General features: G+C 35.5%; 1 protein-coding gene across 5 annotated transcripts in view; it reads left to right on the forward strand.

Moving 5' to 3' along the window:
- MCTP1 (multiple C2 and transmembrane domain containing 1) overlaps positions 1–13,817 on the forward strand; it is a 265,491-nt gene that overhangs the window by 128,160 nt on the left and 123,514 nt on the right. For all 5 annotated transcript variants that reach the window (XR_006932340.1, XM_040655736.2, XM_015280543.4 and 2 more), the window contains 2 exons: positions 7,887–8,057; positions 11,191–11,321. Coding sequence is in view for 4 of the 5 variants with exons in the window: in XM_040655736.2 (XP_040511670.1) it covers positions 7,887–8,057; positions 11,191–11,321 (302 nt within the window). In the remaining variant the exon portion in view is untranslated. The remainder of the gene's footprint in view (positions 1–7,886; positions 8,058–11,190; positions 11,322–13,817) is intronic.

The following is a 13,817-nucleotide window of genomic DNA, read 5'->3' on the forward strand; positions in this document are numbered from 1 at the left end:
TATCAAAGTTAACAACAAAAAAAATTATATTTTCTTTACCGTTATTAAGGCTAAAGCTAATGACTGGGAAAAGAGAAGCCTCTTTAAACGCACTGTTTTTTCATGTAAAAAACTACATTATTTTTGATTAAGAAACTAACTCTTCTAACTCTCATTCTTCTCTTACCTTCTGATGATAAACTGTCAGTACTTCTGTGTTTACTACTACTTTTTTTTTTTTTTAAGATAAAATCTTACTGTTTCATGCAGTGTGGTGTTTAGCATTGAAATCAAAAGCATAAACTTGGAAGCATTCAATAAAAAAGTGGGGGAGTTTGTTGCAGATTGTCAGGTATTTTGTGGTGGTTGCCTTCTGCTACTACATGATGACTTTGCATGAGCTTCTCTCCTTCAAGAAGAGTTAATGTTACAGTTTTTTGTTTTTTTTTTTTAATAAACACAATTTATATTTTTTTAGTACTGTCAAGTAATTTAGCTTGTATTTGACAACTAATTGTTTCCACTAACTTAAGCAGAAACCTTTATTTGTGACACTCTTCCAAAGAACAATTCAGTTCATTTTGAACAAGCAGAATTTTCTGTGAAGAATCTGAAGTTTCTGGTAAATATTTTATGAAAATGCCCTCTACTTTCTGTTGAAAGAGGAGAATAATAGAGAAAAGGATAGGGGTGAACAGACCAAACCTCACTTTTTCATGCCTTGGATAATTAAAAGTCTATGGTGTGTACAGTGGTTGTGAAAAAGACAGAAAATTGGAGTAACAGCCTGAAAAGTTGTCTTCCTAACCTACTGTGGGAACAGTGAGAGCAAAACTCTGCTGACAGGTGTTTGTTTAATCTGTCCTCAAAAATTGGCAGTGATGGATATTCTAACACCTCCCCAGAGAGTCAGTTCCAGCCCTTATCTATCATTTCCGGTAGAGTGCTGTTTTTTACCGGGAGTCTGGCAGTATCCCCTGTGCTGCAAATTAAACTCATCTCCTCCCTTGACACAGATGGATATGTTCTATCGCAGTGATTTGGGCACAATTTACATACACATTTTAGAGTAAGTCTGGAAATAAAAGATACTTTGCAAAACAAAACAAAACAAAACAAAAACATATATATTTAATTTGGAGGAAAATGTGATACTAATGATTAGGGATGTTAAGAGTAAGCAAGGGAAGCAAAGCAGTGCTTTCTGGAATTAAGTTTTACTGTAAATAGAAAATAGGTCAGAATGGATAGTGATATGCAAAATTAGCAAGTCTGTTGTAGGTTGACCAGCACCAAACCTTGATGCTGCGCACTGCTCAGCTATAGCCATAACACTGCTGGGTCATCACAACTGCTTTAGCAACAAACAGAAAACACCACCATTTAGGCGCTGTGAGGGATCCAAACTCCATCCCAGCCAGACCCAGTGCAAAGTCATGAAGTTTTTGGGTCAGATTATTATACTAACAACCATTGCAGGATGTTCTCTCACTGACAGTTGCAGGGCATGTAGGAACACTTCTGCAGAAGGCTGAAGGATTGGAACTCTGCTAGCAGTTGTGGGTCACATTCTTCAAAACCTGAGTTTTGAAGAGTTCTTTAGTGAGCTCTTTCAGAATGACTCTGATCAATTAGAATAAAAGGTCCATTCTTCGTTCAAGTAAAGATGAATTAGTTTGGGTTCCAACAGGTTGTGTATAAATTAAGAGTAAAAATATTTTTTTAATCACAAAGTCATAACTAAGAGGCTTCTTTTGTTTAATTTCAGTTGGTTTAAAGAGTATTTTTACTGCCTGAAGCAAGCAGATTAAAGTAGTTTAGATTTTGCATTTAGATTACTGTTTTTGTTTTATCATTACAAGATTTCTTTTACATGTACTTTTAAAAAGAAAATTATAACTCATAAGCATTTAAAACAAAAAAATGAACTGCAAAATGTAATACACTTTCAGCTCCTAATTGATGATGCTTTTTTGATTTTATTTCAGATGCTTCCCTAAAAAACCTGCATGTTCAGTTGCACTAACTAAAATGCCAAAAGTGATGGCTTTATTGACTAATGCTTTCGTTCCTAAGTAAAGATGTTTGTTTTATGTGACCACTGATTTGCCTTCTAACATGAAAAACTCTGTGAAGCACTTTTGCTATTTTAAAATTGAAATAAACGTGTTTTCACTGGAATGAGAGATGCCTCTTGAGTAGAGAATAAGACTGGAGGTAGCAAATTGTAATTTAAGGATAACAAAGAAAATCAGAAACATAGAGTTGCATGACATTCTTTAATTGAAGGATTTGGGAGTCAGTTAGAATCTTTGAACTGAAACCACGTAGAATTTTGGAATAGAAGGTGTCATTATCATAATTATTATTATTTAAGAAAAAAAATTAAGAAAACATTAGCTTTTCTAAGTCATGGGGCCCTAAATGTCAGTTTATCAGCTGTAAATAGCGTGCGAAGGAAAACTACTAAATAATGGAATAGAAGTAAAAAAAAAGTCAGAATAGATAGACCTGTCTGTTAGACATCTGGTTATAAAAATTATGCAAATATTTGGTGAGGCTTATATTTGCATTACTGGTATGTAGTGTAGCAGCTATTATAGTTATCAATCAAAACAGCTCAGTAGAATTTCACTGAGCAGGCTTTCTGCGTTCAGGCTCTGACTTCCAGAAGCACAGGGAGCTTCCATCAAGTCTCATGGCCATTGCCCTTCTTTGTGTCACATTCAGTTCAGCATCAGGATGGTGGAAAATAGCATGATCATCAGGAGACCAGCTTCTCACATACTACAACCACCGTTTCCAAGAGGAATTGCTGGGAGAATGACAAGGGTGAAGGTTAGAATTAAACTGACACAGATTCTCTGACAATTCCTGCCAGCATACCTTTATCTTGTTTAAATATTTCAGTCTTTTCCCAGAAAGTATAAGGCTCACTGACTGCTTTTACTTCACTTAATAGCCTTCATTATATTACATATGAGCTGGTTCCAGCAAGTAAAGTTTGGCTTTCCTTGCGGTTAAGTAGAATGCAAGGTTGTTGTGCTCTGCACACCACAAAAATTAAAGGAGATGCTGCAGAACTATTAGCTCTTACTGCAAATATTGCTTTGTCACCACAAAATTGTTACAGAAGGGACAACATTAGATTGTTAGAGTAAACATCCTAGACCAGATTTAACATGATAGTCATATTAAGAATACACAGGAGAGAGGGCAGTGTAAATGTCTTCGGTTCTGAATGAGTTAGATTAGCTTCACCTGGAATGGAAATGTCCTAAGTATGTAAGTTATTGTTAGTAGGAAGTTCAGATGACTGTTCTTTCTTATTATGGTAACCAACAGAAGTAATCCATTTATAAAACTTCTGCTGGTGTTGTCACAATCCAATGAAGGCCTTTCTAAAAGCTCATTATCTACCTACTTTTGCAAGGTGTACTTTCTGTAGTCTTTAATGCAAGAAAAGCATTTTGTGTGCAGCCTTTTATGTTCAATCATTTCTTGATTTTTTATTTTTATTTTTATTTTATTTATTTATTTATTTATTTATGGTCATGTAGGCAAGTACAAAAGTAGCAACTGTGTCAGTTGACACTCTTTTTTTCTTCTCTCTCTCTCTCTCTCCTTTTTTTTTTTTTTTTTTTACATACTTTACCTGAGCTGTGCACACATCCCAGAAATTGGGATAGAATTCTGACTTTTTGCTTGAATTTGCAGCAGTTAATGATGTTGGTGTCTTTGTTTCACTGCCCTGTATTTGTACATTTGCTCTATTCAACAATGGAGAGAAGTGTAATTCTTTCCTATGTTCTTCCTCAGTTGTATTTAATTTAAAGACTCCTATGCAAAGTAATTCTTTGGGTAGAGATGCTGTTGCATCTCTAGTTGCATTATATGTTTCTTTTTTAAGACCTTTTATCTTCACAATAAGTTTCTGGTAGGCCTGCAACAGTGCCTATGTGCACTCATTACCATTAGCTTACTTCATATCCTGACCATCGAACTACTCTTAGGTTTTGCATTTCAGGACTCAGAGGAGGAGTGTGTCCTAGTGGTATATGTAACAGAATTTAGTAAAAGTGATCTGTTCACATGGGCACAAGCACATGTAAGTGAGAGAGGTGGTACTTTGCACAGCATGAAAGTTGGTCAGGTCAGGCTTGGAAAGGACAAATTGTGAGGTTTCTCCAACTAACTATGGGCCAGAGTTTCAAAGATTACTTGGATATCCAAAAGTACTTGCAGAGTTTTCAGAGGTACAGAAGCCTTAGGGCTTCTATTCTATTGACGAAAGTAATAATAAATTTGTGTTGATAAATGCATTCTTCCAGAACATGCTCTTGAAGTCTTGGCGCACAAGAGCCTGGTCCATAGATTAAATTACAGTTCATGCTGAATGGGCAAGAGCCTCAGTCCAAGGCAAAGCTTACCTTCATGTCAATGAGAAATGGTTACGTGGCATCCCAAGAAGAGTTTGGGAATGCACAACAGAGGAATTGTAGCTGGGAACAACACCTGCATTTTTGCTAAGCCTAGTTGGTTTGCTGTGTATGCCCAGTAATATATGCCCACATGCAGAATATTAAACCATGTTGTAATACCATCTTTCAGCTCTGATATAGTTTGACATACTGTGCTATTTTGGAATCAGCAGATTTTCTGCTGTTTGCGTGACCTTCTGACTGTCACAGATGCAGAAAAAATAGGTGGAACACAAAGAAGATCTAATTTTATCAGGTCAAAAAGTGTTATTTTTGCATACTGGTTATAGAACAAGTACGAAGAAGTATTAAATCAGTTTTTTATCAGAATTTGAAAATATGTGACTTTATCTCTTGCAGGCAGCTTTAAGTATCTTTTGACATGAAAGACCCACTTTCAAAAGTCTCAATTTTGATTTTCTTTGGGGAGAAAGGAGGGAAAGCTTCACTGTGTGCAATTGTAATATTTTTTAAATCTCATGCTAATTATAGTTATCTGTGGCCTGAGATCTTGATTTTGCTTCTTTCAGAACTGTGATATTATGTAGACAGTATCTTCAATTACAGATAGAAGTAGTATGAAATATAACTATATACCTATTCCCAGAGAAGTTAAAAACTATGAAGTTCTTTCATGTTTCTATTGGTTTGTGGTGAAGAGTGAAGCCAGGATACAGTATTCATTACTTACTTTGAGGGGAATAAGATAGCTAAGAACAAGTCTTAAGAAACATTATTTTAGAGGAAGAATCTGGAAAGATACATGTTGATATCTTTCTTTTATATAAATATCATGTTTTTACTTCTGGTCTCACAGCCTGTTGTGGGCTGGATTACAGAAGGTTTCTCAGAGACCTAAACAGGTATCTAGAAATGATGCATCTGCCTCACTCTATGAAATGAACTTGATAAGCAAAGAACTCGACAGTATGAAATGACTCTTACTTTAATTTTTTTTCTGAATTTTTGCTTTTGGCAAATTTGACTTGGATCTAAATATTCTTACTGACTTTTTTTTTTAACTTCCTGCCTAGAAATTAGAGATTATATCTTTATCTGTAATATCTGAGGGGAAAGGTGACTTTGCCGGGAATGAAAGAGTGGTTAAGTTGTCTGTTCAGGTGCTGTTCCATCTCCCACAGAAGTAAAAACAAACAAATAAATAAATAAATATATACCTGAGAAGTTATTCTTGTTGTAAAAGACCACACAGCCTGTACCTTTGATGTCCAGGAAATCTCAATAGCTTTAGCTCCATTTAGCTGTAGCCCTGCACTGTCAGTATGTCTTCATTTTGCAGTTTGCTTTTTTAATGGACCTGTGGATTACTGATAAAGCCAGGAAGAGAAGAGCAACACTGTTGTTCAAATTCCCTGCTTCTAAGAAGCAGTAACAAGCACATATCAGTTTATTTTTAGCAGCCAGTTTCCTTTATTCCTGAAGATTGAAATTTGAACTGCAGCTCTGCTATCAGTCAACATGCTACTAGTCTCTGGTGGTCTCTTTGCATGTCATAAGCAGTGTGATCGGTGCTGACCTGAAAGGGCTTTCTGAAGCAAAACATTAATATTTGTTCTCAAGATTTCTGCCTGATTTTAGGGAACTCCTGTCTGACCCCTCTGTCATTTTATGCTTTCTGCTGGATCTTCTAGATCTTGCCTTGCCACCTCTTATGAAAATTACATTAGTTGATTGTATTCCTTACTGGTCATTAAAAAAAATAACAATAATCTGTTTTCATATGGTGGCAGCTGCTCGAATGCAACTAATTATTTTAAAAGCTGGTGAAAATACGGAATTTAGATCAAATATACCCTCTAGATGATTCAGTGCCTCATTTGTCAGTGAGGTAAAGACCTCACTAATAATAGTTGTGCTTAGGTTTTACTTTAAAAGAGCTCCGCAGCTGTAAATGCAATTAAATGCCTGTTTTCCACGATAGTATTCTGGAAATAGTTGCATTCACGTTCAACTCTTAATGAAACTAACATATATTCTTTGCTGAAATGTTTCAACCAAGCCACTGCTTCTGTCCCAGTATGAAATCTCTTTCTGAGTGTAGTTACCTCATATTTTTGATTCTGCAACCTCTATCTCTGCCTTAGTTTCAACTGGGAAGGATTTTTTTGTTTGTTTGTTTTTTTCTTACTTCAGGGCATCTGATATGATGCCATGTTTTAGTTCTAGGAGAAAAACAATCTTGATAACCGCAGATGTTTATACTTGCTGCTCAGTGGTGTTGTACAGAGCCAAGGTCATTGACAGCAGAGGGCCCAAGGAGCTGGGAGGGAACAGAAGGACAGCTGACTTAAAGTGGCCAGTGGATATTCTATACCACACCAAGCAGAAGGAGTTCTGAGGAGGGTGGGAGTTCATCTTGCACTCTTCCACTGCTCAGGGGCTAGCTGGCCTCAGTCAGGGGGTGGTGAGCAAAACAGGGGGTTGTGTAAAGCATTTGCTCAGACTGCACTAAGTAATAAAGAAAATGCAGCCTTGATATACTTTCAGATGAGTATCTACATGAACATGAGGCTCTTTGGTTCCTAGAAGGAATTATTTCTGGTTAAAATATTGTGTAGCTATCTAGTGTTCTAACTTAAGATAAGGTAATTTTGAATGAATACAATTGCAGAATGAAAGGTGTCCTCCCATGCATCCCAAAACACATTTGACATACCTGAGGAGGCGAAGGTGATTTGTCTGTTCCCCACACCCAACCTTCTCCCGCAGTGGAGTTTGTCAGTGAGTCTGCGGTCGTTTGGTTTGTGCATGTCCATGTGGATTTTTTTGGGGGGCCTGCAAGTTAGTGGCTGAGAGCTCACAGTTCACAAGTGCACGTTTCTAATCAGAGGTTCAGCAATATCTTGTCATGAAAGCCTTGAACTGCTGTGTCGATAACAGATTCAGTTTTCTATACTGTTTCTGAGACTACATCATTTTAGAGACTGCAGGTAGTTGTCAGGATTTTATTGTTTCATTTTTCCTTGATCCATGTTTCTCATGGTAAGTTTGTATTTTAATGTTCCATTTTCTCACTATTCTTCATGTGTGTTTTAGTGTTTGTTGGAGTTCATTCAATCATATGCAACTAATATAAGAGACTGTGTAATGTCTACTTGTTGTTAGTTCTGTTGGCAGGGGTAGAAGTGAAGCAGGGAAAACCAAAATTGCTTTTTCAAAAATTCCCTTAAGTAGTGTTAGTATGCATCATTCTGCAAAAGCAGCATATGCCATTACGTGTGCTTTTGTTACCATTTACTCTCAAAGTAATTCTCCATAATGTGGTTTACTTGTGTATGGACAAATAACTTAAAAATGGCTTAAGATGGTTGTTTTACATTCGTGATAGTATGAAGATGAACATTAAAATGCAGAGAAAATTTCTGGATTTGTCTTAACTAAACTTATGTTTCTATTTCCCTGAAGTTTCAGACCCAGAGCTTACGTCTCTCAGACCTGCACAGAAAATCTCAGCTATGGAGAGGAATAGTCAGCATTACCTTGATTGAAGGCCGTGAACTTAAGGCAATGGATGCAAATGGACTAAGTGATCCTTATGTGAAATTCCGGCTGGGGCATCAGAAGTACAAAAGCAAGGTAATTCTAACTGTGATCTAAACTGCACATAGACCATGTATGAAATGTTCTGTGTTTCTCCCTGGATGTGTTTTTGTTTGTTTGTTTGTTTGTTTTGCATGATTATTTAGATTGCCCTGGGGATTCATTGTTATATTATTGTAAGTTATCTATTGTTACATAACTGTCAGAGTACCTCAATATTTACTCAAATGTTTTATTTAATTATGAGCAAAAATAATACTGGACAACAAAAAAGACTGATAAAACTGTAAGTGAGTAAGGAGGCACACTGTATTTTCCATACAGACTATTTGGCTTTTATTTCCTGCTATTGCCCATTTGATGCAGGGAATAACTGTAGAATGATTGTGGAAAGTAGATACCACCTTTGTGCTTTTCTGCAGTGATGCTAGTAGCCTTGGATCCTTTGCACAGTCTTAGTCCTTTGCACATGCTTAGAATGTCATATTTGTATCTTCATTTTCTTCATTGTGTCCTTGCAGAAAGTTTCATTAAGTTTTTATATATGTATGTGTTTAACAAACATGGAGGATGGATCAGGGAAGAAGTGATTGAAGAGTGCTCCTTGGCTTTCCTGCTTTTATTTTTTATTCTCCTATTTCCTACCGGTACCACTGATGATGCATTTTCCTCTCTCTATGCCCATGATAGCCCTCGTGGTTTTCAGAGCCAGAAGTAAGCCAAAGTAAGGAAGCCACAAGTGTTTAGGTGTCAATTTTGCAGATATCTGAACCAACCATAGGGCTTTATAATCTAAGTTAGGCTTATGGAGAAATAGTAGATCCCCATAAACTGTTGAGTTCTTCTCAAAGTTGTAATCTTAGAACTTGTGTACTTAAGCTATGGCAAACACAAAAAGATACCAGCTTTCTCTACAGAAAGGAAGATCGAAGGTTGAAGTGCCTTATTTTTTTACATTACCACGAGAAGATAAATGAGGTTCCTCTGAAACCTCATACTTTTTATGCTGTACATCCCATCTCTCTGTCAGTAGTGGTGGATTAGTTTTTTTTTGCTTTTTTTTTTCCTGCTCTGCTCCTTAACTACTGTGTTTAATTAAGCTTTTGAAAATGTATCTTGTTATTTCTAAAATTTCAGGGAAGAGAATTCTGTCAGGAGTCCTAATTCAGATCACAGTCTGTCTCCTGCATTTGTAGTGCTTATTGAGGAAGTTGGGTCCAGTTCTGTTTCTATATATGTATTTATTGCTTTCAAATTCACCTGGGATATTAGAGACAGCTTCTCTGTCATTATTTGGTTCCTAAAAATCCGAAAAAAAAATCTGTTTTCTATCAAGCATTTACATGAGTTCTTTTCAGTAGCACATTTTGAGGCAAACAAAAACAAACAAAAAAAAGACTGAACAAACGAACTTCTTTCTCAGCTATCTCAGACAAAGTCAGAATATACACTTACCAGTTTGAAATATGGGATATTTTTCAGAGGTGTAATACTGAATGATCATTGTTTGTAATCATTTTGGCTAATGAGCACAAAATGACAAGCATATTTAGAAATTTATAGCAAAGGATATGTCAGAAATCTTAATGTTTCAACAGCACCAATAGAGAACACATGGTCTAATTGGCATATCTTCACTCTCAATATCCTGTAGGTACTATTTAACACTATCTTCATTTTATTTATTTTATGAAAAACAATTCACATGTTTTCTTCTGTAAAAAAAGTAAACCTGATAGGAAATGTAAATTCACTGCATTACGCTTGCTTGCCAGTTGTTTTCACACAAATGTTCAGTATATGGGAATGTATTTGTTTTGATTTGTACTGATCAACTTTCAGTATCTTGTTGTGTTATGATGGGTGGAGTGACTGTACTTTACCTTTTTTTTTTTTTTTTTGTGGTATGAATTGGACCTGCATAGATGCTATGTGATTAATAATATGTAGATATATATACACATATATATTAGTATTTGACCGTTTCATCCACTTTTTTTAATGCTTTGTGATAAGCAATTGACAGTGCATAGTACTGACTGAGATTACACTTCTAAAATGGCATCAGGACCCTTATGTAGCAGGAAGTTCCTATCAAATGCCCAAAAAGTCAGTTAACTGGAATTCTGTGCTTTTGTTTCCTCTTACCCACTCTGGAGTACACATCTACCTACTTTTTCACCACTGCTGTCACTCAATTTTGTGATAATGCTATACAGTTTGAATTTTTTTTTTTTTTTTTTTTAATCTCGTGTACCTTCTCATGTACAAAACAAAATTGGGAGATCAAGTCTCATGCTTTTAGGACTTTAACACTTTAATAGCACCACTATCTCTTAATCTTTATTAATGTTTACATTTTTTCAAGGCAGTGGTACTCATCAACATAGAAAAGAGTGGTATCTTCATAAGCAAGATACTAGGCAGCTTCAATTTTTGCTGAGGATGGGTGTGACAACTGCTTTTGCATTTTGGTTATAAAAACTGCAAGCTTTCTGTACTGCAGAGCATGTTTACAAGTACAGAGACTGAAGTCCACTGAAATACAAGTATGATTTTTGTGAGAAGTAGTTGGACTGAGAATGATTCAGAAAACTACTTTTATACGAGCTGCAAAGGAAGGGCAGTAACCTGCAGGCTTCTGTGGGTTTTTTTTCCCTCAATTTCTTGTTTTTTAAAATTAAAGTAAAAGAATATTCTTCCATAAGGTGTAAGCTATGGTATCATTTTTCTCCGACTGTTTCTGAAGCTGGGGAAGGAGGAGATCATCAAATTGTTTCTGTTTAAGTCTTTTCAGTCACCATCTACTTGTCATTTCAGGTGCTTTGTTTTCCTCTAGGCTGAGACACTTTGTAGCTAACTGTCACTCAAGATAGGGCATGATTATTCTACAGAAAAATGGTTCCATTCCCAGGGTAAGCCCTTTGTTCTGGATGCTTTTGAAGGTGACAGGCTGCAAGATTTTGGAGGTTGTTGATGTGTCACATAAGCACGAGAGAACTGACCAATAGTCTTTTTTAATTGCAGTTTTTAAAATTCTCACTCCTTAAGATTACTGAACTCCAAAAAATAAAAAACTTCCTGGACAGACTCTAAATATAAAATTTAAAATTTAAAAAACAGGATGCCTATACAATGTAGTATGACTTCCTTTTTGTGCTTTTTTCAGATTATGCCAAAAACTTTGAATCCTCAGTGGAGGGAGCAGTTTGACTTTCATCTCTATGAAGAACGAGGTGGAATTATTGATATTACCGTGTGGGACAAAGATGCTGGCAAAAAGGATGATTTTATTGGCAGGTTTGTGCAATTACAGCCTTCTAGTTCTCTGGGGGTGAGAACAGATGATTAAAATGAGCCTTGGCGATGAAACTGTTTCTTATGGCCATTTGTTCTTGCCTTTTTTTTTTTTTTTTTTTTTTTTTTTTAAGGTGGCAGAGGATTTTTTATGAAGTATGAGTACAGTTTGCTGCGTTGATTTTATTCTTTACTTTGATGGTGTAAAATAATTTGTATTGACCAGTAGGTGGCAGCTTTTACCAATTGATAGGCATAGGTTTTCCAAAATAAAAATCCCATGATTAGAACTCTAAGCAAGATCCGGGAGGTTCCATATTGCAAGGTATGGCTTGAAGGAGAAATAATTCTCATGACTTGTAATACACACATAACATCAATATGTCGTTCTTGTTGTTTTTAATCTACTTCGTGAATGAAATTAGAGTCTTCTTGGGCTACATGCGGTTCAAGAAATTTATGTGATTATTCTTGTTTTTACGGTGTTAGAAAATGATATATGCTAATATTTTCTGACACTAACATTAGCTGTTATCTAGTAAGGGGAAAAAAAACTGTCTTACAGATGCTGTACAGCCAGTGCTACTTTGAAAGCTCAGATAAGTATTTATGTCATACTGTAGTAGATACCCTTACTTTCTCATTAAAAAGAATTATCAGTCTTCTGCACTTTGATTGTTAGAACATTGGTTATAGGTGCTGTCATTGGGACACTGATACTACCAACTAGTAGGACTGCTTTTAGGAGCTGTTAAAATGAGGAGTGGAAATCCAACAGACATGTTTATGTTTCTACAGACCTTTTCCTTCTTTTGCTTCTATTTAGGTTAATGGCTTTCTTTAGATCAGTCAGATAATACTGTGTGTTTAAATCTACTATAAATAGTTAGAAGTCAGAAAAGATGCAGTCTTTGGCAAGCAAACAGCTTTAATATTGGACAAAAACACTTGTCAAAAGTATACATGGTAGAATTTTATTTTATACCATAAAACCCTATGGATGACACGATATGTTTATATTTGAAGTTTATGTATATTTGAAAGTTTTTTTGTACTTCAGCCAGCAATTATGGTAACAATGGCTATTTTTCTGAAGTAATGTAATCAATTAGGCATATTTCAGTATGTGGTAAACCTTGGGAAATAGTTTCTGTTTTCTGCTTAGCTTTAACTTTGTTATCCAAAACATGGTGAGTTTTGGATTTCTGATATATGACTTCAGAATACCATCGTCAAAGTAATACTTACGTTATTATTATTACTGTAATTAAAATCATATATTTTAAGTATTTTGAAGAGAATGTCATAAAATAGACACATTTTTTTGTTCCAGGATCTAAATAAGAATTCAATGGAGAAATTAGAGAAGTACAAGGAAAATTTGTAATTTAAAGCACACAGTTATTTAGATAGCTCTTCAGATTCCTAAAAAATTTGAAGTATCTTAAGTTAGAGTGTATTTCTTTTTAGTAAATGGAGACTGTCCAGTAGTAAGCATCAAGTAATTTCTACATTTTATTAAAGCATGTGAAATGTGATTTTATGGGAAATCTTCCCTCGATGAAAAATGCCCAGAGCATTTAGCTTTTCTTTAGTGTTTTTTAATCTTGTTTTGTTATTTTTTGTTTGCCTAGATATGTAGTTTTTGTATGGCATAAATACTAGAAAAGTCCTTCCTCTGATACAGCTCACCTTTGGTGTTCCTGCAGTATTGAACAGACATTAACAAAATCCATGGTATTTCTACCAAAATCTCTCTGCTCTTGATTTTTTTGACATCTCTGGCTACCAGTGTGCTTATAATCCCTCTTCACTTTGTCCTTTCAGACACTTTTCTCATTTCACCTTCAGGTGGTACCACATCTCTGGATAATGTAACCTGCAAACACATTACTCTCCATGAAGATTTCCATGAAAAATGTTGTCATTTGTCAAGCTCAATCTGAACACAAAGATAGGTCTTAATACTCACCCTCCCTAATACTCTTTTCCAGTCACTGTGCATGAAAATCACTGACACTTGACAGTTCTACTTTACAGGGACTTCTCTACCCCAGTTTCTCATTTTGAGGCTGTTTCTGAAGGCTGTAAATACTTTGGTGATGACTTGTTTTGTGCATATACTATGATAGATACATATTAATCTTATAGAGCACATGAGTGAAGTTCCATGGCTTTTTCAAGGCACATAAAATAAACTAAATGTTTTGACTTGGCATCCAGGAATGGTGAATGTGTAGGAAGGAAATAAAAATCTTCCTGATAGTGTTCTAGTATAAGCTCATCTTGTTATGATCTTCCTCCCTTCTTGAGTAATGTTCAAGTAGTAGCTACTGTATTACATAGAAATAATTTTATTAAATGAGACTAAAAACTATTTTGTCTTGAGAAATTCCCATCTGACCAAACTATGGTTAGGGAGAAGCTGTAGTTGTTGAAAGAGATCTTACGTATTGAAAGAAGCAGCAAACCAGAAAATTGAGAAAGCAGTGTGAAAAA

The sequence above is a fragment of the Gallus gallus genome, chromosome Z, assembly GCF_016699485.2.
Source record: "Gallus gallus isolate bGalGal1 chromosome Z, bGalGal1.mat.broiler.GRCg7b, whole genome shotgun sequence".
In the NCBI taxonomy this organism is placed as follows: Eukaryota; Metazoa; Chordata; class Aves; order Galliformes; family Phasianidae; genus Gallus; species Gallus gallus.